This window comes from Mytilus californianus, unplaced genomic scaffold (assembly GCF_021869535.1).
Source record: "Mytilus californianus isolate M0D057914Y unplaced genomic scaffold, xbMytCali1.0.p SCAF_1, whole genome shotgun sequence".
In the NCBI taxonomy this organism is placed as follows: Eukaryota; Metazoa; Mollusca; class Bivalvia; order Mytilida; family Mytilidae; genus Mytilus; species Mytilus californianus.
In genome coordinates this window covers 80,096,267-80,120,740 of record NW_026262581.1, presented here as the reverse complement: position 1 = coordinate 80,120,740, position 24,474 = coordinate 80,096,267, and the positions used below count along the sequence as shown (strand labels likewise).

General features: G+C 33.5%; 2 protein-coding genes across 2 annotated transcripts in view; one reads left to right on the top strand and one right to left on the bottom strand.

Moving 5' to 3' along the window:
* LOC127708333 (tetratricopeptide repeat protein 39B-like) overlaps positions 1-21,514 on the bottom strand; it is a 67,785-nt gene extending 46,271 nt beyond the window's left edge. The window contains exons 1-3 of the mRNA XM_052213189.1: positions 21,445-21,514; positions 10,341-10,372; positions 636-737 (exon numbers count right to left, since the gene is read on the bottom strand). Of these exons, the coding sequence (XP_052069149.1) occupies positions 636-737; positions 10,341-10,372; positions 21,445-21,501 (191 nt within the window). The 5' untranslated portion in view covers positions 21,502-21,514. The remainder of the gene's footprint in view (positions 1-635; positions 738-10,340; positions 10,373-21,444) is intronic.
* Positions 21,515-21,589: 75 nt separating this feature from the next.
* The window catches only part of LOC127707997 (baculoviral IAP repeat-containing protein 6-like), a 47,512-nt gene continuing 44,627 nt past the window's right edge, over positions 21,590-24,474 (top strand). The window contains exon 1 of the mRNA XM_052212785.1: positions 21,590-21,744. Within this exon, the coding sequence (XP_052068745.1) occupies positions 21,646-21,744 (99 nt within the window). The 5' untranslated portion in view covers positions 21,590-21,645. The remainder of the gene's footprint in view (positions 21,745-24,474) is intronic.

The following is a 24,474-nucleotide window of genomic DNA, read 5'->3' as shown; positions in this document are numbered from 1 at the left end:
AATGAGATGTGCTAATGCTTATACAACTGAACACCAATTAACATTGGCATACCACTAATGGTTCCCCTTGAACTGACCTAATCACAAACTAATACATGTTAACTTAGCAAAATTTTCAGTCTATAGACCATGACTAAGGGGGCGGAGCCATATAATCTCCATGGAAATGAGATATGCCAATGCTTATACAACTGCATACCAAATATCATTGACCTAACACTAGTGGTTCCCCATAAATTGACCTAATCACAAACTAATACATGTAAACTATGAAAAGTTTCAAAGTCAATAGACCTTGACTGAGGGGGCGGGGCCAAATAATCTCCATGGTAATGAGATGTGCCAATGCTAATACAACTGCATACTAAATATCATTGACATTCCATTAGTGGTTCACCATGAACTAGACCTAATCACAAACTAATACATTGTTGACGCCGCCGTCGCTGGAAACAGCATACCTATGTCTCGCTTTTTGACTCTGTCAAGGCGAGACAAAAACCCAGTTAATATGATCAGATGCCCTTCTTAAATTCCAAAGTTCATTTTAATAAAAAGATCAAATTCTCTTCTGTAAGATTCTCTGTTGGTAGTAATATAATAAGAAATCGTGTTTTGAAAAGCTTGTAACAAACCCAGGTTCCATCCTAGCTTTGGCATCTGTGAACTTGTTGTTGAGAAAAAGTTTGAGAGCTGTACTGGTCTGATCTATAGCATCTGATAGATCTAATTTTGATCTGAAAAGGAAAGGTTGTGCAATTCTTTATTGAAAATCTTAGAAAATTGCATGCTTAATATATAGTGACAGATGGTTCCACATAATAGTATGAGCAACTCCAATTGATCTATAATTTTTACCGACTGAAATATTTATTCTATCTCGTCAGGACAATGGTAAATAAAACTTTATACCAAAACCTTGAAATGTTTAAAAACATATGTTTTTATTGTATTGGCTAGAATATCATTAACAATATATTCAAAATAATAAAAGTATGAAAATGGTAAAGGAATCCTGAATGCATGATCAAATTCTTAGGACTTACCGAGAAACCTTTTCTACAGAACTAGCCATCCTAAACAGTTATATATTGACCAGATGGTTCATTTTGTTATCCAAGAAAACAACTGAGTCAGCCGTATCTACTTTCAATGAGAAACTTTATTGATCATAATACTTTATGTGGTGGAATCGTCAGAAAAACAAAATTATTGATTATTTATTCTTTAAGCTTTATAAGTGCAGCAATCATTGCTGATTTTTACCAATAGATTGTTAAATAGAAATGTCAATATGCCTGATTTCTATCAATAAAGAAAATCAATTCTGCTCATCAAAATATGCAACATAGAATAATTTAATAACTTGTTTGCTGCTGCATACATCCTCACATTACTTTCTTCATTTACATTTTTTTGGTAGCACATCAAATGTATTCATTTGATTTAGTGGTACATGCAGTCATTATATACAGTACACACAAAGTGATTCTCTAAAAAATCCCTCTTGGTTGTAAATTTTCACAGTGAATGCTGGTGGATGTGGATGATTAACTCTGAAATATCTCTCAGTATATTCTATAGGGAATTAGTGGACCAAAACTAATATCTCCCCTTCATCTATAGAAGTCTGACTCCAGTAATGTTAAGTATTGGAAAGAAATTGTTAAAGCATTTATTAAAAAGATGATAAATGGTTAAGGGGTGGGTATTTAAACAGTTTTTGATATATTCAACAATTTCTATTAAAAGAGGACAGGGCATGAACCCCAGGAAAACAAACCAAGGTGAATTGGAAAGGTCTTATTATGACAAATCATAATATGTATGGTTGAGGAATGAGAATCTGAACTTTTTTTATTCTTTTAACAATCTAAGATATAAGGGGTTGGACATGAATGCAGTGGTCTCCCCAAGGCCTTCAAGCACCATGTGCCATCTGAATGTATATATGCTTTATAATATAATGTATTATAAATCTGGTGCCACAATTTTCAAATCTCATGGCGCTATTTGAAAATACTGAGAACACAGACCCCCGGGAACAAAACCCTATGGTGCACTGGAAAGGTTTCATCATGACAACTAAGAGTATCTGGTTAAAGGGTAAGATACTTATTAATTTATTGTATGAGAGGTGGGGCATGGCCCAATGGGCCAATCCCTTAGGTGTTAGAAAAGGTCATGCTATGGCAAACAAGAATGTATATGGTTTTTGGGTGGCCATGAAAATGTTTCTAAAATAAAATAATTTGACCTTGAAGTCAAATGACAAGGTCAGAGGTCATCTTCAGATGCACAATATATCACAGAAATGATGCAACTATGACCCAGATTTCAAATGATAAAAAAGTTTGTCCAATACACGGATAAAAAAAAACCAATTATTTGACTTTGCAGTGAAAGATCAAGGTCATGTGAAGGTCATGATGATAAGTGATACAATGTCTTATGGTTGTACACCTTCAAGCCAAGTATCATAATTCATTGTCAAAAGAAACTACCTCAGTGGCCACATGGTCATGTGCTCACCTCAAGTAAGGGATGATGTTTGTTTCAAACCACAACTGGGCCTATAACAAAAGACTTAAAATTAATGCTAATTGTCTGCTAAGCACACACTGACACTGGCCACTAAGGACTAAGAGCAAAGACTTGTTAACTTAGAGTTAGAATAATGTGTCTGGGTAGGGCGACATGTCTTCTTAAGGACTGTGAAATAGTACATTAAAACTCGGGCTAAGCATGTCAATTGTACAAAGCAGGGTTCATATTCATATTGCATTAACATGTTCTCTTCCTGAATATGCATTTAATTTGCCACTGGAGATTAAACAACAATCCATCATCATCTTAACAACAGTGACAAAAGATAAAACAGTTTGGGCAAGCACAAGGTTGTATGAGACTGAAACCATAGCATAAAAAGTGGGTATTATCATGATTATTGACCTTTATTGCCCCTATGGTGACTAAGTTTCTGAAATACACATTCATGAAAGTTAAAATAGTAGTCAACTAGAAAACTGAAATGGGATTATGTCAGCAAGACCCACTTTTCAACAAACACTAAGATTTATCACAAATTTGACACCAGGAATCAACTTGAAATACAACAGTACAACTACAAAATATTACTTTTGTATATTTCAATTTAATTGAAATCCTAGCACAAAAAGGTGTTTCTCAATATTTGTGATTTTTTTTAACAAAAGCTAAGTCTTTACCACGTTTACAACAGTTTCTTTTCCAATTTTCCAATATTAAATGTATTGATTTTCATAAAAAAAATATGTTTTTTCAAAAAATTTTGATTTCTTAACAAAAATTTAGTTTGTATCACATTTTCTTATTTTAAGTTTTTCAAAATGGACCTTCCTTTAAATGATTTTTAATCATACAAATTATTGAAATCAGTCAAGGCAATTTTAATCGAATTGCTGACAGATTGACAGACAGTGATTACACTATGGCACTGCCAACTAGTGGGTGGGCCTTAACAACATTGTTACAGAGTATCAATATCCCCTGCCTTTAAACTGGTGCATATTTCTAAAGCAATACTGATGACAATTCAGACAGACACAAACCAATTGGCATTGTTTTGGTGGACTATTGTCTACACTTCATCTCTAGAAGTCTATGTAAAGGATATAAAAGTTTTGTTCTGTACAAAAAATGTAAAAAAAATATTATGACCTTGAGGTCAAAGGTCAATGTCAAATGAAGGTCATGATGATATGCAACTCACAGATTTGAGTTAATATAGCTTTGTGCCATTAATAATGAGCCAGTGTCAAAACATAATAAAATGCTTCGCTGGGCGCAGCTTGATACGACCGCAGTGGTCGAACCCTGAACAGTTGGGGCAAGTATGGACACAACATTCAAGCTTGATACAGCTCTGAATTTGGATTGTGATTAAATATTTGACACAGCATAGGTTTCTGACACAGAGAGAATGTGGTCTAAGAACTTCAATTTTTTTAATTTACCTATTATGGTCCAATGTCCAAAATCAAAATACATGGTTAGATTCAGCATATCAAAGAACCCCATATATTCAATTTTTTTTTAAATCAAACAAAGTTTAATTTTGGACCCCAACTTGGACAAACTTGAAAACTGTAGCCGTCTGATCTATAGTTTAACCGGTTGTGACATTTTGACTGAGTGCGCATGGCGGGTGATATAGGCATCGCAGGAGACGCCCATATTTTAGTTTATGCAATTCCCTCATAATCAAAAATCTAAACATATGTTTAGATTCAGCATATCAAAGTACCCCAAGAATTCAATTTTTGTTAAAATCAAACTAAGTTTAATTTTGGACCCTTTGGACCTTAATGTAGACCAATTTAAAAATGGGACCCAAAATTAAAAATCTAAAAACACGGTTAGATTTGGCATATCAAAGAACCCCAAGAATTCAATTTTTGATGAAATCAAACAAAGTTTAAATTTGGACCCTTTTGACCTCAATATGAACCAATTTGATAGCGGGCCCACAAATAAAAAATCTAAATACATGGTAAGATTCAGCATATCAAAGAACCCCATATATTCAATTTTTGTTGAAATCAAACAAAGTTTAATTTTGGACCCCAATTTGGACCAACTTGAAAACTGGACCAAAAATCTAAAATCGAAATACATGTTTAGATTCAGCATATCAAAGAACCCCATATATTTAATTTTTGTTGAAATCAAACAAAGTTTAATTTTGGACCCCAACTTGAACCAACTTGAAAACTGGGCCCATTATCAAAAATCTAAACACATGTTTAGATTCAGCATATCAAAGAACCCCAAGAATTTAATTTTTGTTAAAATCAAACTAAGTTTAATTTTGGACCCTTTTGACCTCAATGTGGACAAAGTTGATAACGGGGCCCAAAAATCAAAATACATGGTTAGATTCAGCATATCAAAGAACCCCATATATTCAATTTTTGTTGAAATCAAACAAAGTTTAATTTTGGACCCTTTGGACCTCAATATGACCCAATTTGATAGCAGGTTCCACAAATAAAAAATCTAAATACATGGTTAGATTCAGCATATCAAAGAACCCCATATATTCAATTTTTGTTGAAATCAAACAAAGTTTAATTTTGGACCCCAATTTGGACCAACTTGAAAACTGGGCCAAAAATCAAAAATCTAAATACATGTTTAGATTCAGCATATCAAAGAACCCCATATATTCAATTTTTGTTAAAATCAAACAAAGTTTAATTTTGGACCCTTTGGACCTTAATGTAGACCAATTTGAAAACTGGACCCAAAATTAAAAATCTAAATACACGGTTAGATTCAGCATAACAAATAAATAAATGTGGTCGAAGATTTTACAAATCTAATGCCCAATACTGTCCAATTAAAGATTACTTCTTGAAATTTTTCAATATTTGAAATTTGAAAAAAAAATAATATTTGAAGAATAATTCTTTTTAATTTCTGAAATCTGAAATGAGAAAAAATTGACCCCCCACAATTTCTTTAACCCCCCCCCCTTTTTTTCCCCCAAAAAATTCTTTCCCTCAAGATATGGTCATAATCTCAATTCAAATTTCCAATTGAGTTTGCAACCATAATTACCCATTTAAATTTACCATAGTGCTAACTTAATCTATTTTATAATAGAATTTAAAATATAGTGTCAAATCTTTCATATGGATTTTGTTGTTAAAAAAAAAAGATGCAACATTTGCAGATATTTTTACTGGTCTTCCTTTATAAATATGCATTTCTTTAAACATAATTTAAAAGCAGTGTAAGGGAAGTAACCAAAAGTTGTATTTGGATTACCTCCCTTACACTGTTTTAAATTATCTTAATTGTTCATTAACCATTACTTTATACATAATTTAAAAGCAGTGTAAGGGAGATAATTTCAATGATGTATTTGATTTATCTCCCTTACACTGCTTTAAATTATGTTTTGTACTAAAGTATTTGTCCATTAACCAGGACAACCTTGTTTTTCCCCCTTTTTTGCCCCTAATTCTTAAACGGTTTGAGCCATAACCCCCCAAAGCAAATCCTAACCATCCCTTTGTGGTATGGAAACTTGTAGTATAATTGCAGAGAAATCCATACACCGTTCCACAGTTATTGTCTGGAAACTAGAAAATGCTTATTTTTGGCCCCTTTTTGGCCCCTAATTCCTTAACTGTTGGTACCATAACCTGTTGTATTGAACCTTATGGTAAAATTTCATAGAGATCCATTCACTTAAACTAAAGTTAGAGTGCGAAAACTAATGCATCTCGGACGACGACGCCAACGTCATACCAATACATGTATACGACCACAAAAATTTTTTTGCGGTCGTATAAAAAAAGGTTAAGACCCAGACATGATCATATGAGAAGAAAAGACCTCCGGACTTGACCTTTGACCTTCCAGAATTAGACTACAAAAACAAACCGGTAATGTCTCCATTTGTCGAAGGGGGGACATAATTATGTTTAAGATAATTGAGTCCATTATTTAAAATAAAGAAGTACACAGACTTTGCTGGTATTTTGTATGCCAACAGAGAGGACTGAACATACCAATCCTTGCATGAAATGAAATATTGAAACTAGAGGCTCTCAAGAGCCTGTGTCGCTCACCTGTATTTACTGATGCTTTGGAAATCATGTAAAATAAGGTTAAAATCATAATCAATAGTATTAGATATTAGATATCATAATGATATCTAAGATAATAACAAAAAACTGTAAAATTTCTGTAAAAATTACTCAGGGGCAGCAACCCAACAACGGGTTGTTGGATTCGTCTGAAAATTTCAGGGCAGATAAATCTAAATTTGATGAACATTTTTGCCACCTGTCAGATTTGCTCGAAATGCTTTAGTTTCAGAGATATAAACCAAAAACTGCATTTTACCCCTATGTTCTATTTTTAACCAAGTCGGCCATGATGGTTTGAAGGTGGGGTCAACGGACAAATTTTTTAAACTAGATACCCTAATAATGATTATGGCCAAGTATGGTTAAATTTGTCTCAGTAGTTTCAGAGAAGAAGATTTTTGTAAAAGATTACAAAAATTTATGAAAAATTGTTAAAAATTGACTATAAAGGGCAATAACTCCTAAAGGGGTCGACTGACAATTTTGGTCATGAGGACTTATTTGTAGATCTTACTTTGCTGAACATTATTGCTGTTTACAGTTTATCTCTATCTATAATAATATTCAAGATAATAACCAAAAACTGCAAAATTTCCTTAAAATTACCAATTCAGGGGCAGCAACCCAACAACAGGTTGTCAGATTTGTCTGAAAATTGCAGGGCAGATAGATCTTGACCTGATAATCAGTTTTACCTTGTGTCAGATTTACTCTAAATGCTTTGGTTTCAGAGATATAAGCCAAAATCTACATTTCACCCCTATGTTCTATTTTTAGCCATGGCTGCCATCTTGGTTGGTTGGCGGAAGTCATCGGACACATTTTTTAAACTAGATATCCTAATGATGATTGTGGCCATGTTTGATTAAATTTGGCCCAGTGGTTTCAGAGGAGAAGATTTTTGTAAAAAGCTAGCGACAACGATGACGACGACGATGAAGGATGCCAAGTGATGATAAAAGCTCACTTGGCCCTTTGGGCCAGGTGAGCTAAAAAGGATATCACAGCTAACTGGCTATTTCTAGAGGAGGAAGTATTCGTTGAAACAAACCTGTTCAGCTGATGTAAACCTTTGCATAAATTTGATTTTAGAAAAATAATTACATAATGACTTCCTGTTAGAAAACAAAGCAATAAATTATTGACCAACAAAATAATGTTTAGAACTGGTTATCTATAAAATGTCATTTAAGGACAGAATTTTTCATATTCAAGTCAAACCTTTTTAATCCAGTGGTCCTTATATTACATCCAGTGTTCCTTATATTACAGTAGGTGCTTATTTATTTCAATTTCATGACACAGACATTAAATAACTGGATTTGGATGGTAAGCATTATTTTTATCTAACTGCACTCACTTAATATTTTAAAACAACCTTTCACATGTTTCACTGAAGCAATAAGCAAAGTTGTTGTACCAGTTAATCTCATTTTTCTTTTCCTTATTTGTTTTTAACTCAAACATTGTCAAAAAGGAGTTCCACAGCTATGAAATCATGTTTTTAATCTGGACAAATGCAAAAGTTCTACATTCATCTTAAGAGAATGCAATAATGGTAATGATCTTATCTAACAAAAATAGATCTAAGACTCAAATGGCCAGATTGTGCGGATTTTTTGTTTAACAATTGAGAATGGTCTATACTAAACATTTAAATATATGAAAATAGAAAAAAGAATTAAACAACTCCATAATGGCAGGTCCATCACCTCAATAGGTTTGATAACTCTCTGTAAAGAATTGGATTAAATGTAAAAATTGCTATCTTCTTTTGAAAATTTTGCTTAAAAAACATGCACAAATTAGGTACCCTCTTTCATAAATTTTACTGAAAAAAGACAGTTCCCAATTCTGGACAAATGAGAAAACGTTCTTCAAACAATTTCATGATAGCAGATGCACAACTTCAACATACATGACATATGTCCAGTCTTCATGTGAAGTTTTAGGGATCTGGGTTGAAAACTGTAGGAGTTGATTACAAAAACTTATACTCTCTTTTCATAAATTTTGATGAAAAAAGACTAAGTTCCCATGTCCTGAAAAATGAGAAAAAATTCCTCAAACAATTCCATGATAGCAGGTGCACAACTTCAACATATGTGCAATCTTCCTGTCAAGTTTCTGGGATATGGGTTGTAAACTGTTGGAGGAGTTGATTACACAAATCAGTTACCCACTTTTCCCCCACCCATGCATGTGATTGTGGGAGATTTAGTCTGAAATATCTCAAAATGTATTCTATTGATACATTTGTAATACATGACATACAGGGAACCAGAGTGTTATCACCTTCCTGTTTCACAATGAATCACTCAAACCAGCAACAGTAATTTTGTGTTAAATAACTTTGTGTGTAAGGTACACACAAATTTAGATGCTACATGTACACTTTGAAATTTCTTAGGTTTGGAAATATATCACATTACATTGACCTGATCTAATGATTTTATGCATGAAATCTGTCATGCTGATCTGCTTATGGTATGGAATTTTAGTGGAATTCAACATTGTTCTTCACATTAAGACACTAATACATGTACTGGTACATGTACAGTACATGTACATGCAACGTAAGATAATGCTTGTTTGTCTTTCTTAAAGTTTCAAACATACAAATGTATGGATTTTGACCTACAAACACATTTGGGGTATGGATGCTTTAGGATTTTTAATATCTACACCATCCTACCAAATATCATGGAGCCATGATGGAGAAAAACTAACTAGAGGCTCTCAAGAGCCTGTGTCGCTCACCTGATTCTACTTTGGTTTTGGAAATCATGTAAAAATAGATTATTTGATTTCATTCCATTCAGTGGTTCATATAAGAAATTTTTTTTATGTAATTCCTATAACTAAGTTTCCCATTAGTGGCCATCTTGGATGACAAATCAGTAACAAAGTTACAAAACTTAGTAAGTACCGGGTAAGCACCTCATAAGGAACATTAATACCATGTTTGGTTTTAATTCATTCAAAGGTTCTTTAGAAGAAGACATTGGTTACATATTTTCACATAGTGTTTTATGTTAAACTAAGGTCCTCCTGGTGGCCATCTTGAAAAGTAAATCGGCAACAAAGTAGCAACATTTCATCAGCACCTCACAAGGAACATTCATGCCATGTTTGGTTTCATTCCATTACATGGTTCTCTAAAAGAAGACATTTGTATGTATTTTCCATAGGGTCCTATGTTAAACTAAGTCCCTCTCTGGCGGCCATCTTGGATGATGGATCGGCTTCAAAGTCACAACAATTGGTCAGCACCTCATAAGGAACATTCATGTCATGTTTGGTTTCATTCCATTCAGTGGTTCTCTAAGGGAAGACATTTGTATGTATTGTCCATAGGGCCCTATGATAAACGAAGTCCCCCGCTGGTGGCCATCTTGGATGATGGATCAGCTACAAAGTAACAACACTTGGTCAGTACCTCATAAGGAATATTCATGCAATGTTTGGTTTCATTCCATTCAGTGGTTCTCTAGAAGAAGTTCAAAATCTACGACGATGGACAACGGACGCAAAGTGATGAGGACTATTTGCCAAGATATTTTTTGAGTTAAGGAAAGGTTGAAATTTATTTTAAGATTATTATCAAAATGAGCTTTTAATGTATACATTTTCAGTTAGACAAATTTGGCAGATTTTGGCTTGAACAAATCTTTACAAGTATATTTTTGTAATACTTACAAACAAATTTCTTCTTCTGCATCTTCAAATTCCTAAATAGAAAATAACAGTTTTATCTATGTTGATAGGATTTCTTTAACTAAATATTACTATGGGTACATATATTGGATACCAAAAAAACGATATTGCATTTGACAATACAATGAAATGATAATTAATGGCTTTACAATGGACACTTTTGTACCTGTAAAAATTGCATAAGAGAGAGTTGAAAGATACCAAAGGGACGTACATTCAAGGTCATAAGTTGAAAACAAACTGGCAACACCAAGGCAGAAATTGAAAAACGACAAAAAGGCAAACAACACGCCTTTAATCTTCATATAGAAAGCTTCTCTACCAGAATCATTAAAATGCAAAATATATGCTCATGTAATTTTGGAGATAATTATAGCAGTAAAAAATCCATTAAATTGCTTCACCGAGCACAGCTGGATACGACCGCAGAGGTCCAACCCTGAACAGTTGGGGCAAAAATGGACACAATATTCGTACTTGATACAGGTCTAAATTTGGATTGTAATTAAATATTTGACACATAATAGGTTTCTGACACAGAATAACTGTAGTCAAAGAACTTAGAATTGGTTATATGATTTGAATTTATATTCAATTTTTTGCTTTTGTGCAATACACTATGCTGTTGCGAATTGACCCCCTCCCCCCCCAAAAAAAATTTTTTTTTTACCCCCCCCCCCCTTTTTTTTGGCTTTTGTGCAATACACTATGCTGTTGCGAATTGACACCCCCCCCCCCCCCAAAAAAAATGTGTACCCCCCTCCCCCTTTTTTTGCAAAAATAAAATATTTGAAGAAATTTTCTTTTTAATTTCTGAAATCTGAAATGAGAAAAAAATGTCCCCCCCTCCCCACAATTTTTTTTCACCCCCCTCCCTTTTAAAAAAAAAAAAATACTCCCCTCAAGATATGGTCATAATCTCAATTCAAATTTCCAATGGAGTTTGCAACCATTACCCATTTAAATACATCATAAAAGTCTTAAAATAGAAAATGACATACATAATCATGGCTAAAATTAATATTCCTTAATCAGCATTTTTAATAGTAACTTCTAAAAATAAATTGACAGCTAATCACCTCAAGACAATACAACATTTCTTTATACATAATTTAAAAGCAGTGTAAGGGAGGTAATCCATACATAACATTGTACTTTTAAGTAATTGTCCATTAACCAGGAAACCCTTGTTTTTCCCCTTTTTTTGCCCCTAATTCCTAAACAGTTTGAGCCATAACCCCCCAAAGCCAATCCTAACCATCCCTTTCTTGTATGGAAACTTGTGGTCTAATTTCAGAGAGATCCATACACATTCCCACAAGTTATTGTCTGGAAACTAGAAAAATGCTTATTTGGGCCCCTTTTTGGCACCTAATTCCTAAACTTTTAGGACCATTTATAACCCCCAAAATCATCCCCAACCTTCCTTTTGTGGTTATAAACCTTGTGTTTAAATTTCATGGATTTCTATTTACATATACTAAAGTTATTGTCCGGAAACCAAATGTCTTCAAACAACGCTGACGACGACATGATACCAATATACGACCGCAAAAACAACGACGACGTGATACCAATATACAACCGCAAAAATATTTGCGGTCCTATATTGGTATCACGTCGTCGTCAGCGTTGTCCCAAGACATTTGGTTTCCGGACAATAACTTTAGTCTTATAATAAAATGCTCCGCTGGGGCGCAGCTTGATACAACTGCAGGGGTCGAACCCTGAACAGTTGGGGCAAGTATGGACACAACATTCAAGCTTGATACAGCACTGAATTTGGATTGTAATTAAATATTTGACACAGCATAGGTTTCTGACACAGAATGAAAGTGGTCTAAGAACTTAAAAAATTTTTATTTACCTATTCAGACCATATCATTATTATTTGCTTTTATATATAAATCAGAAATAACCAATTTAAAATGGAAAATTTTAAAGAAAAAAAAAAGGAAAAAAAAAAAACCCCAAAAATTTTTTGAACCCCCTTATGATTCATCACCCCCAAAATCAATCCCGGCCTTCCTTTTGTGGTATGGTACCTTGCAGTACAATTTCAGAGAGATCCATACACTTGAACACAAGTTATTGTCTGGAAACTAGAAAAATGCTTGTTTTTTGGCCCCTTTTTGGCCCCAAATTCCTAAACGTTTAAGGCAATTACCCCCAAACTCAAACCCAGCTTTCCCTTTGTGATATGGAACCTTGCAGTACAATTTCATAAAGATCCATACACTTAGAAACAAGTTATTGTCCTGAAACTAGAAAAATGCTTGTTTTTTTTCCCTTTTATGGCCCCTAATTACTAAAATTTTAAGGGAATTACCTCCAAAATCAATCCCAGCCTTCCCTTTGTGGTATGGTACCTTGCAGTACAATTTCAGAGAGATCCATACACTTAAACACAAGTTATTGTCTGGAAACTAGAAAAATGCTTATTTTTGGCCCCTTATTCCTAAACTTTTTGGGCAATTACGGTAATTGAATTACCCCTAAACTCAATTCCAGCTTTTCCTTTGTGATATGGAACCTTGTAGTACAATTTCATAAAGATCCATACACTTACACACAAGTTATTGTCATGAAACTAGAAAAATGCTTGTTTTTTGCCCCTTTTTGGCCCCTAATTCCTAAAATTTGGAGGCAATTACCCCCAAAATCAATCCCAGCCTTCCCTTTGTGATATGGAACCTTGTGATACAATGTCAGAGAGATCCATAGACTTACACACAAGTTATTGTCATGAAACTAGAAAAATGCTTTTTTTTGCCCCTTTTTGGCCCTTAATTCCTAAAATTTGGAGGCAATTACCCCCAAAATCAATCCCAGCATTCCCTTTGTGATATGGAACCTTGTGGTACAATGTCAGAGAGATCCATACACTTACACACAAGTTATGTCTGGAAGTTACAAAAATGCTTATTTTTGGCCCCTAATTCCTTAACTGTTGGTACCATAACCCCCAAAATCAATCCCAACCTTCCTTTTGTGGTATTGCACCTTATGGTAAAATTTCATTGAGATCCATTCACTTAAACTAAAGTTAGAGTGCGAAAACTAATTTGTCTTCGGACGAAGACGACTACGACAACGTCATACCAATTTACGACCACAAAATTTTTTTTGCAGTCGTATAAAAAGTTAGAAAAAATTTGTAAAAATCATGAACTCTGTCATATCCTTGTAACTCAGATATAAATTCTCAGTGTACAGTATGAAAAAAAATACATTGGAACAAAATAAATCTACCATTCCCCTCTATCATTTCAAGAAGACACCTTTACTAAATAATCTGTAAAGTATGTCAGTTTGTTACATGTATATAACTGAATTTTTAAGATTGCTGTCGGTAGTAAATACTTGAAGCTTTTTCCATGTACCATTATTCAATTTAGTTGTTTTGCAAATAGTAAATCCTTACAATTTTTAAATATATATGTACCAAACATTTTTTTTTTATTCATTCACCACTGAACATGATAAATTAAGAAAACATTTAGAAACTAAGGTTCCAACTACCTCAGTCTGTGCTGACTGAGTGAATTTGGTTATTTTTTTATAGGTCTCTTTTTACATGTTTATGTCTTATACATCCTCAACTTTTAAATGTTTTGATTTGAGGGTTTCTGATAAAGGAAAATCCAGAAAAGCCCTTTGGATGCATGAAATTAATACAGTGCTATTTTCATTTCAAAGCCAGACCATTCTTATACATGTAATTGATAATGTTTACAGTTATCCAGATAGTTGACAGTTGATGCATGAGGGTAAATGTGGTAAACAGAAAACTGAATACAGGCAAAAAATAATAATTAGCTAAAATGAGAAAAAATATATTAAGAATACAGAGAGAATAAAATGCTCTGCTGGGGCGCAGCTTGATACGACCGCAGAGGTCAAACCCTGAGCAGTTGGGGCAAGTATGGACACAACTTTTAAGCTTGATACAGCACTGAATTTGGATTGTAATTAAATATTTGACACAGCATAGGTTTCTGACACAGAATGAAAGTGGTCTAAGAACTTAAAAAAATTTAATTTACCTATTCAAACCATATCATTATTATTTGCTTTTATATATAAATCAGAAATAACCAATTTAAAATGGAAAATTTTAAAGAAAAAAATGGAAAAAAAAATCCCCCCCCCCCAAATTTTTTGAACCTCCTTATGATTCATCACCCCCAAACTCAATACCAGCCTTCCCTTTGTGGTATGGTACCTTGCAGTACAATTTCAGAGAGATCCATACACTTGAACACAAGTTAGTGTCTAAAAAATGCTTGTTTTTTGGCCCCTTTTTGGCCCCAAATTCCTAAACGTTTAGGGCAATTACCCCCAAACTCAAACCCAGCTTTCCCTTTGTGATATGGAACCTTGCAGTACAATTTCATAAAGATCCATACACTTAAACACAAGTTATTGTCCTGAAACTAGAAAAATGCTTGTTTTTTTGCCCTTTTATGGCCCCTAATTACTAAAAATTTGAGGGAATTACCCCCAAAATCAATCCCAGCCTTCCCTTTGTGGTATGGAACCTTGCAGTACAATATCAGAGAGATCCAAACACTTGAACACAAGTTATTGTCTGGAAACTAGATAAATGCTTTTTTTTGCCCCTTTTTGGCCCTTAATTCCTAAAATTTGGAGGCAATTACCCCCAAAATCAATCCCAGCATTCCCTTTGTGATATGGAACCTTGTGGTACAATGTCAGAGAGATCCATACACTTACACACAAGTTATGTCTGGAAGTTACAAAAATGCTTATTTTTGGCCCCTAATTCCTTAACTGTTGGTACCATAACCCCCAAAATCAATCCCAACCTTCCTTTTGTGGTATTGAACCTTATGGTAAAATTTCATTGAGATCCATTCACTTAAACTAAAGTTAGAGTGCGAAAACTAATGTGTCTTCGGACGAAGACGACAACAACGACGCCAACGTCATACCAATTTACGACCACAATAATTTTTTTGTGGTCGTATAAAAAGTTAGAAAAAATTTGTAAAAATCATGAACTCTGTCATATCCTTGTAACTCAGATATAAATTCTCAGTGTACAGTATGAAAAAAAATACATTGAACAAAATAAATCTACCATTCCCCTCTATCATTTCAAGAAGACACCTTTACTAAATAATCTGTAAAGTATGTCAGTTTGTTACATGTATATAACTGAATTTTTAAGATTGCTGTCGGTAGTAAATACTTGAAGCTTTTTCCATGTACCATTATTCAATTTAGTTGTTTTGCAAATAGTAAATCCTTACAATTTTTAAATATATATGTACCAAACATTTTTTTTTTATTCATTCACCAATGAACATGATAAATTAAGAAAACATTTAGAAACTAAGGTTCCAACTACCTCAGTCTGTGCTGACTGAGTGAATTTGGTTATTTTTTTATAGGTCTCTTTTTACATGTTTATGTCTTATACATCCTCGACTTTTCAATGTTTTGATTTGAGGGTTTCTGATAAAGGAAAATCCAGAAAAGCCCTTTGGATGCATGAAATTAATACAGTGCTATTTTCATTTCAAAGCCAGACCATTCTTATACATGTAATTGATAATGTTTACAGTTATCCAGATAGTTGACAGTTGATGCATGAGGGTCTGAATGTGGTAAACAGAAAACTGAATACAGGCAAAAAATAATAATTAGCTAAAATGAGAAAAAATATATTAAGAATACAGAGAGAATAAAATGCTCTGCTGGGGCACAGCTTGATACGACCGCAGAGGTCAAACCCTGAACAGTTGCGGCAAGTATGGACACAACATTCAAGCTTGATACAGCACTGAATTTGGATTGTAATTAAATATTTGACACAGCATAGGTTTCTGACACAGAATGAAAGTGGTCTAAGAACTTAAAAAAATTTAATTTACCTACCGGTATTCAAACCATATCATTATTATTTGCTTTTATATATAAATCAGAAATAACCAATTTAAAATGGAAAATTTAAAAGAAAAAAATGGAAAAAAAAATCCCCCCCCAAATTTTTTGAACCCCCTTATGATTCATCACCCCCAAACTCAATCCCAGCCTTCCCTTTGTGGTATGGTACCTTGCAGTACAATTTCAGAGAGATCCATACACTTGAACACAAGTTATTGTCTGAAAAATGCTTGTTTTTTGGGCCCTTTTTGGCCCCAAATTCCTAAACATTTAGGGCAATTACCCCCAAACTCAAACCCAGCTTTCCCTTTGTGATATGGAACCTTGCAGTACAATTTCATAAAGATCCATACACTTACACACAAGTTATTGTCCTGAAACTAGAAAAATGCTTGTTTTTTTGCCCTTTTATGGCCCCTAATTACTATAAATTTGAGGGAATTACCCCCAAAATCAATCCCAGCCTTCCCTTTGTGGTATGGTACCTTGCAGTACAATTTCAGAGATCCATACACTTGAACACAAGTTATTGTCTGGAAACTAGAACAAGAGTGCACACGCTGAAATGTCTCGCCTTCTTTACTAATCATTGATATTATGTTGATAGTCCTAAATATAAAGCTTTATTACAACTGTCACATAAACTTAACATTAACCAAGTAAACTAAACATTGACCAATGAACCATGAAAATGAGGTCAAGGTCAGATGAACCATGCTAGGCAGGCATGTACAGCTAACAATTCTTCCATACAACAAATAGAGTTGACCTATTGCTTATAGTTTAAGAAAAACAGACCAAAACACAAAAACTTAACACTGAGCAATGAACCTTGAAAATGAGGTCAAGGTCAAATAAAACCTGCGTGACTGCCAAATAGATCGTAAAATATTTCCATACACCAAATATAGTTGAACTATTGCATATAGTATAAGAAAAACAGACCAAAACACAAAAACTTAACTATAACCACTGAACCATGAAAATGAGGTCAAGGTCAGATGACACCTGCCAGTTGGACATGTACACCTTACAGTCCTTCCATACACCGAATATACTAGACCTATTGCTTATAGTATCTGAGATATGGACTTGACCACCAAAACTTAACCTTGTTCATTGATCCATGAAATGAGGTTGAGGTCAAGTGAAAACTGTCTGACGGGCATGAGGACCTTGCAAGGTACGCACATACCAAATATAGTTGAACTATTGCACATAGTATTAGAAAAAAAGACCAAAACTCAAAAACTTAACTTTGACCACTGAACCATGAAAATGAGGTCAAGGTCAGATGACACCTGCCCGCTAGACATGTACACCTTACAATCATTCCATACACCAAATATAGTAGACCTATGGCATACAGTATAAGAAAAACAGACCAAAACACAAAAACTTAACTATAACCACTGAACCATGAAAATGAGGTCAAGGTCAGATGACACCTGCCAGTTGGACATGTACACCTTACAGTCCTTCCATACACCGAATATACTAGACCTATTGCTTATAGTATCTGAGATATGGACTTGACCACCAAAACTTAACCTTGTTCACTGATCCATGAAATGAGGTCGAGGTCAAGTGAAAACTGTCTGACGGGCATGAGGACCTTGCAAGGTACGCACATACCAAATATAGTTATCCTATTACTTATAATAAGAGAGAATCTAACATTACAAAAAATCTGAACTTTTTTTTCAAGTAGTCACTGAACCATGAAAATGAGGTCAAGGACATTGGACATGTGACTGACGGAAACTTCGTAACATGAGGCATCCATATACAAAGTATGAAGCATCCAGACCTTCCACCTTCTAAAATATAAAGCTTTTAAGAAGTTAGCTAACGCCGCCGCCGCCGCCGCCGCCGCCGCCGCCGCCGGATCACTATCCCTATGTCGAGCTTTCTGCGACAAAAGTCGCAGGCTCGACAACAAAAGTTGCAGGCTCGACAAAAATGCTTATTTTTGGCCCCTTTTTGGCCCCTTATTCCTAAACTTTTTGGGCAATTACCCCCAAACTCAATTCCAGCTTTCCCTTTGTGATATGGAACCTTGTTGTACAATTTCATAAAGATCCATAGTCACTTTCACACAAGGAATTGTCATGAAACTAGAAAAATGCTTGTTTTTTGCCCCTTTTTGGCCCCTAATTCCTAAAATTTGGAGGCAATCACCCCCAAAATCCATCCCAGCATTCCCTTTGTGTTATGGAACCTTGTGATACAATGTCAGAGGGATCCATACACTTACACACAAGTTATTGTCATGAAACAAGAAAAATGCTTGTTTTTTGCCCCTTTTTGGCCCCTAATTCCTAAAATTTGGAGGCAATTACCCCCAAAATCAATCCCAGCATTCCCTTTGTGATATGGAACCTTGTGGTTCAATGTCAGAGAGATCCATACACTTACACACAAGTTATGTCTGGAAATTACAAAAATGCTCATTTTTTGCCCCTTTTTGGCCCCTAATTCCTTAACCCCCAAAATCAATCCCCACCTTCCTTATGTGGTATTGAACCTTATGGTAAAATTTCATTGAGATCCATTCACTTAAACTAAAGTTAGAGTGCGAAAACTAATGTGTCTTTGGACGAAGACGACGACGACGACGCCAACGTCATACCAATATATGACTTCAAAAATTTGTTTGTGGTCGTATAAAAATGGGATGTAAAAGTATAAAGAATAACTGTGGAAAATATAAGAAATGAGGTAATACAATAACGATTACAGAAATGAAAGATGTACAGAATAAAGAAATCATCTAATTACAGAAAGATTTAACAGTAAAATCATTTTCATGAGATTTTTTCATCATAAGCATTTTTCCTAAAGACATTGAAAGATAAAGGAAAATGCCCTAAAAATTTAAAGAATACCAAAATTAGGGACCCCACCCAGACCCTCATGTACTGACACGTTTGGGTTAGTGTTAAAGTAGTATGGGGTCTTCTGCTATCTTTGCATAAAAAAATCTAGATTTGTAATGAAATATAGTAAATTTTGAGGCTAGAATGAAATTCATTTATTAGATTTTTCATTTACATTAAGAAGTTTGAGTAATTCAATTTTATCCTATTGTCATGACTGTTTTTACAAATTACAGAATATTTTTTGATTGATTCTAAGCCTGAAAGAGGAGATAACTTGGATGATTTGATTTTATTATGAAATGTACAGTAAATATTTCTATTTTGTGTTATAGGAAGAAATGAATAAAAAATGCTGACCTAATTTTTCTAAAAGCATTTTATATGAGAAATGAAAATAACACTTTGTAAATTTTGTGAGTCTGATATGAGCATGATGAGCTTTCTTTTCTCATATTTCCTTTCAAAATTCTGTAAAATGGCATGGTATATTTTCTATTAACATAAATAAAAATATCCTTATTACAAAATGTGTCAATTTTTCAAACTTTCTAGCTTGAGAACGTTAATTCATGCTCAGTGACACATGATCCTTATTACATTTTTGAAAAAAGCAAGATATAAACCACATTTGGCAAAGTACGAAAAAAGTTTTTTTTCATTTTGTTATCATTTCACCATTATTTTAAGCATGTCATTCATGTTAAGTAATTTCATATCCTTTCTTTTCATCACATTTTTTTCATTTTTTATCTGACATCTGTAAATTGAAGAACAATTACATTATAGTCTCAATAAAAAGTTTCAAAAGCAAATAAACATCATCTAATTTTTCATTTTTCAGTTGTATTTTATAGTTTATGACAAATACATGTATATCAAAATGAAATATAACAAGCATTCTGAGTGTATTGCATGGCAATACATAGTTCCCTACCGGTTAAGAATTCATTGTACTGGAACGAAATGCTAACTTGATCTATAACATGTCATGGTGTAAACTATATAACAAATATCAAGTCAATATCTTCCAGCATGACAAAAAAAGTGTGGAAAACTGATTATTTGAGGGAATTTTCTAAGTCCAAGGACCATAACTCTGCATAAAATCATCAGACCGGAACAAAATTCGAAATTGAACTGTATCTTGTCATGATAAAACTATATACCAATTATTAAATCAATATCTTCAAACATAACAAAAAAAGTGTGGATAATTATGTGGATTCCTCTGCACAAAATCATCACACCGGAACATAATTCGAACTTGATCTGTAACTTGTCATGATAAAAATACATGTATATATCAATTATCAAATCAATATCTTCAAGCACGACGAAAAGTGCGGAAAACTGATTATTTGAGGGAATTTTCTAAGTCCAAGGACCATAACTCTGCATTAAATCATCAGACTGGAACAAAATTCGAAATTGAACTGTATCTTGTCATGATAAAACTATATATTCCAATTATTAAATCAATATCTTCAAACATAACAAAAAAAGTGTGGATAATTATGTGGATTATTTGAGTGAATTTTCGAATACTATGAACCATAACTCTGCACAAAATCATCAGACCGGAACATAATTCCCACTTGATCTGTAACTTGTCATGATAAAACTATATACCAAATTTCAAATCAATAGCTTCAAGCACGAAGAAAAAAAGTGTGGAAAACTGATTTGCCGGACTGACAGACAGAGGGACGGACGGAGTGCAAACCTAAAGTCCACTTCGACTTCGTCAGTAAGGGAATAATAAATTATTGATTAAACACCTCTGATTATTTCAGATAATATATTATGAATGTCTCTGGATTAACCATACCATACTGGGCAGTAATTTTGTCTGTCCTTTAATTAAATCCGATTTAATGTTCATATTTATTGGATTGACAAAATTACCAGACTTGGTTTTTTGTCCAGTTGCCCTGGGACTATAATTTATATTACATATATGTTAGTATAATCATGATAATACTGTAGTCCCAGAGTTACTGTACACACCACTATACACCGTTCATAGTCTGATAACTGAAGAACACAGATGCAGGGTTATTTCAACAAATTAAAGAATCAAACAGACAAAGTACATGTAATATGGTTAAGTTGTCACTGTGATTTCCTCTGTTCCTAGAAAAAACGTCTTGGAATATTTCTGTACAACTTGTAATGCTATTTAGCATTTAACTTTAAGTGACAGACACTGTCTTTACACAAATAATTTTTGTCACCATTAGTTGAACAACCATTTACTACTATGATGTATAATGTAAATATAGGTATTTTACCTCGTCGTTCTCTTCTCCGGTGGCTATTTCTTCTGTTGACATGTTATTAGTAGCCATAGCCCGAATTCGATTCGGTGTGCTTCTGACTTCAACTTTACAACTAAGGTAAAATCTCGAAACCATTTATTTGTTTTGAACTCTTCAATGTAGGAGATGTAAAAGGTCAAACATCAATATTTCAGAAATTTGCGAAAAAGCCAAATGGCAGCTGGAAGTGAAAGTTCAGTTACAGATGTGTTAATCGGCGAATTTGAAGAATGGCAAGCATCAGAATCTTCAGAGGCAATATTTTTGTTAGAAGTAAGATCATAGAACAATACACATTTGACAAAGAAACTATCATGTAAAGCATAATAACATCATTGAGATCATGCGACAGGGAAACAACGAATATAAATATATAAAAATTTCAATTGAAAATATGAGACAGTGTTATCTGTGAGGAAGAATTGCTTTAAATCAGCTGTTTAAATAGCGCTACTTTTTTCAAATTCTAATTTAAATTAATTTAATAATTATGATTTTTATTTCTTCGACCAAAAACAGATAAAAAGACAAATTTAAAATTTCCGTTTTAGAATGAATTGCCCAGTTGAGAAGGGATATTTAGAGGAAACGTGTTATAGGACTTTAATACATGAAGATATTTGCTTTATGGCATCAAATTTTTTTCATATAATGCACTTAAATAATTGGAAGATCGTTTTTATAATGTAGAAATGTAATACACCATTTTTGAGAGTTTTTAGGATTTTATTACGACTGAGTAATATGACATCATCGTCACATGTAAGAATTGTATATATATATACAATATTTTGATATGCGACTGACATCTTTATCAATGTAAACAAAGCAACATGCAACATGTTCTTTGTGTTTACAGGTTATTTTGCTTGTTCATGTTGTTTAAAGTATTATTATGCCCTAACTCTTAAAGTGGGGGCTACATGTATATATATTGCAAACACCTTATCTGTCCATTCATCCAACAATATTTTCATCATACTTTCTCAGAAACTTCTATACAGAATCACTTTACATTTGGCCAGCAACTTGACCAGTCAGGGATATAACTCTATAGGGTTATTACAGAAAATAAATTGCATGTGTTATTACAGATACTTTCATGAGTTGTCTACTCTTTAATCCATAAATTTTCTAAATCTGTAATAACATATGTTTGTTATTTGTAAATTAAATCATACATAATTTGATTTTTAGTGGGCTCTAGGGAACTCTGGAAACTTTGCGCAGAAACTAAATGCATAGCCTTGATAACTAATTTTTGAATTAAATTAATACATTTTTCATTAACCATGGTAAATCAATGAGACTAGGCTTTTAAGGGATAAACTTAGCTGTAATAACAAGGCTTAGTTATTAAAGGCATGTAACTTGTTATATGAGACACTTGGGAATTACTGGGAAGCTTGCGCAGAACCTTATTTCATGCTCTGATCATTATTTCTTACAATAAATTAAAATTCATTGTAATTAAGCATAATGAATGTCTGAGCAAATGCTTAGGAGTGATGTAGAGAAGCTGTAATAACACCCTTTAGTTATTATAGGCATATTTTTCTGTAATAACATAGGTGTACTATGCATGATTGGCAAACTATGAACTGTTATATCTTTCTATAGTTAAGTATACATAAAGACAATAGTAATATCAATAGAACTTGTATACATTTTAACAAAACTAATGATGTATATTGTCCCTTTGAAACATGTAACATACATATGTTATCACAGTTCTTTGATTATTTAGTCCACAATCATGACAATAACAAATGTATGTTATTTTTCTCTATTAACCCTATAGAGTTATATCCTTGACTGTTGACTACAATGTATGATGAGTTGTAAAATATGTGCATTTTTCGGATCAGTCAAATACCTACTACCTTTTCACCTATACTTTGAATGTTTAAAAATTTTGAAAACATTAAAAAGTTTCATAACAACTTTTCTCCAATACATAATGTCATTGTACTACTGAACAGAATGACTTCATATTTGGTCATCACCTTTTAATGTTGGTGTGCTTTATTTTGAAATATATATTTGAATGTAGTATTGATATATTCCTGAAAACAATGCAGATGTCCTTGACATTCCTTGCTGTAATATGTACATGATATATATAATTATTAAGTGAATTTTGTTAGTCCTAATAATAAGATAAAATTGAGAATGGAAATGGGGAATATGTCAAAGAGACAACAACCCGAACAAAGAGCAGACAACAGTTGAAGGCCACCAATGGGTCTTCAATGCAGCTAGAAAATCCCGCACCCAGAGGTGGTCCTCAGCCCCTACATAAAAATTGTGTGCTAGTTAAGTGAAAATGGATGTCACACTAAACTTCAAAACATATAAATGAGCTAAAACATACAAGACTAACAAAGGCCAGAGGCTCCTTACTTGGGACAGGTGCAAAAATGTGGCGGTGGTTAAACATGTTTTGTTAGATCTCAACCCTCCCCCTATAGCTCTAGTCAATGTAGAAAAAAGAAGCACATAGCAATATGCACAGTAAAACTCAGTTTAAAAGAAGTCCGATGCTGAGGGTATTTGTAAATTTTGATTTTTAGGGAACCTTTTTTTTGGGGCCTTGGTGGCCGAGTGGTCCAAATAGTGGAACTACTGTATCACTAGCCTGTCAACACTGTGGTTGTGTGCTCGACTCCAATCTTACTTGACTAGGATTGTCAGTTTTCCTACCCAAGGTTGGTGGTTCTCTCCTGACACTCCGGCTTCCTCCACTAATAAAAACTGACTGCCACAAAAATAGCACAATCATAGTGCTAAAAGTTTCATTAAACACTAATCAATCAATCAATCAATCAATCAATCATTACAACCTTTAAAGATTTTTATACATGAAAGGGACATCAATTACAGTATTGCAGTCATCTATATACAGTTGTTTATATGTTTCATGTTCTGTATTAAAAATTGTAAATACAGAAATCTTTGGGAGTTTTTATTGTTGCAAAAATTATGACAGAATATAGGTAGGTA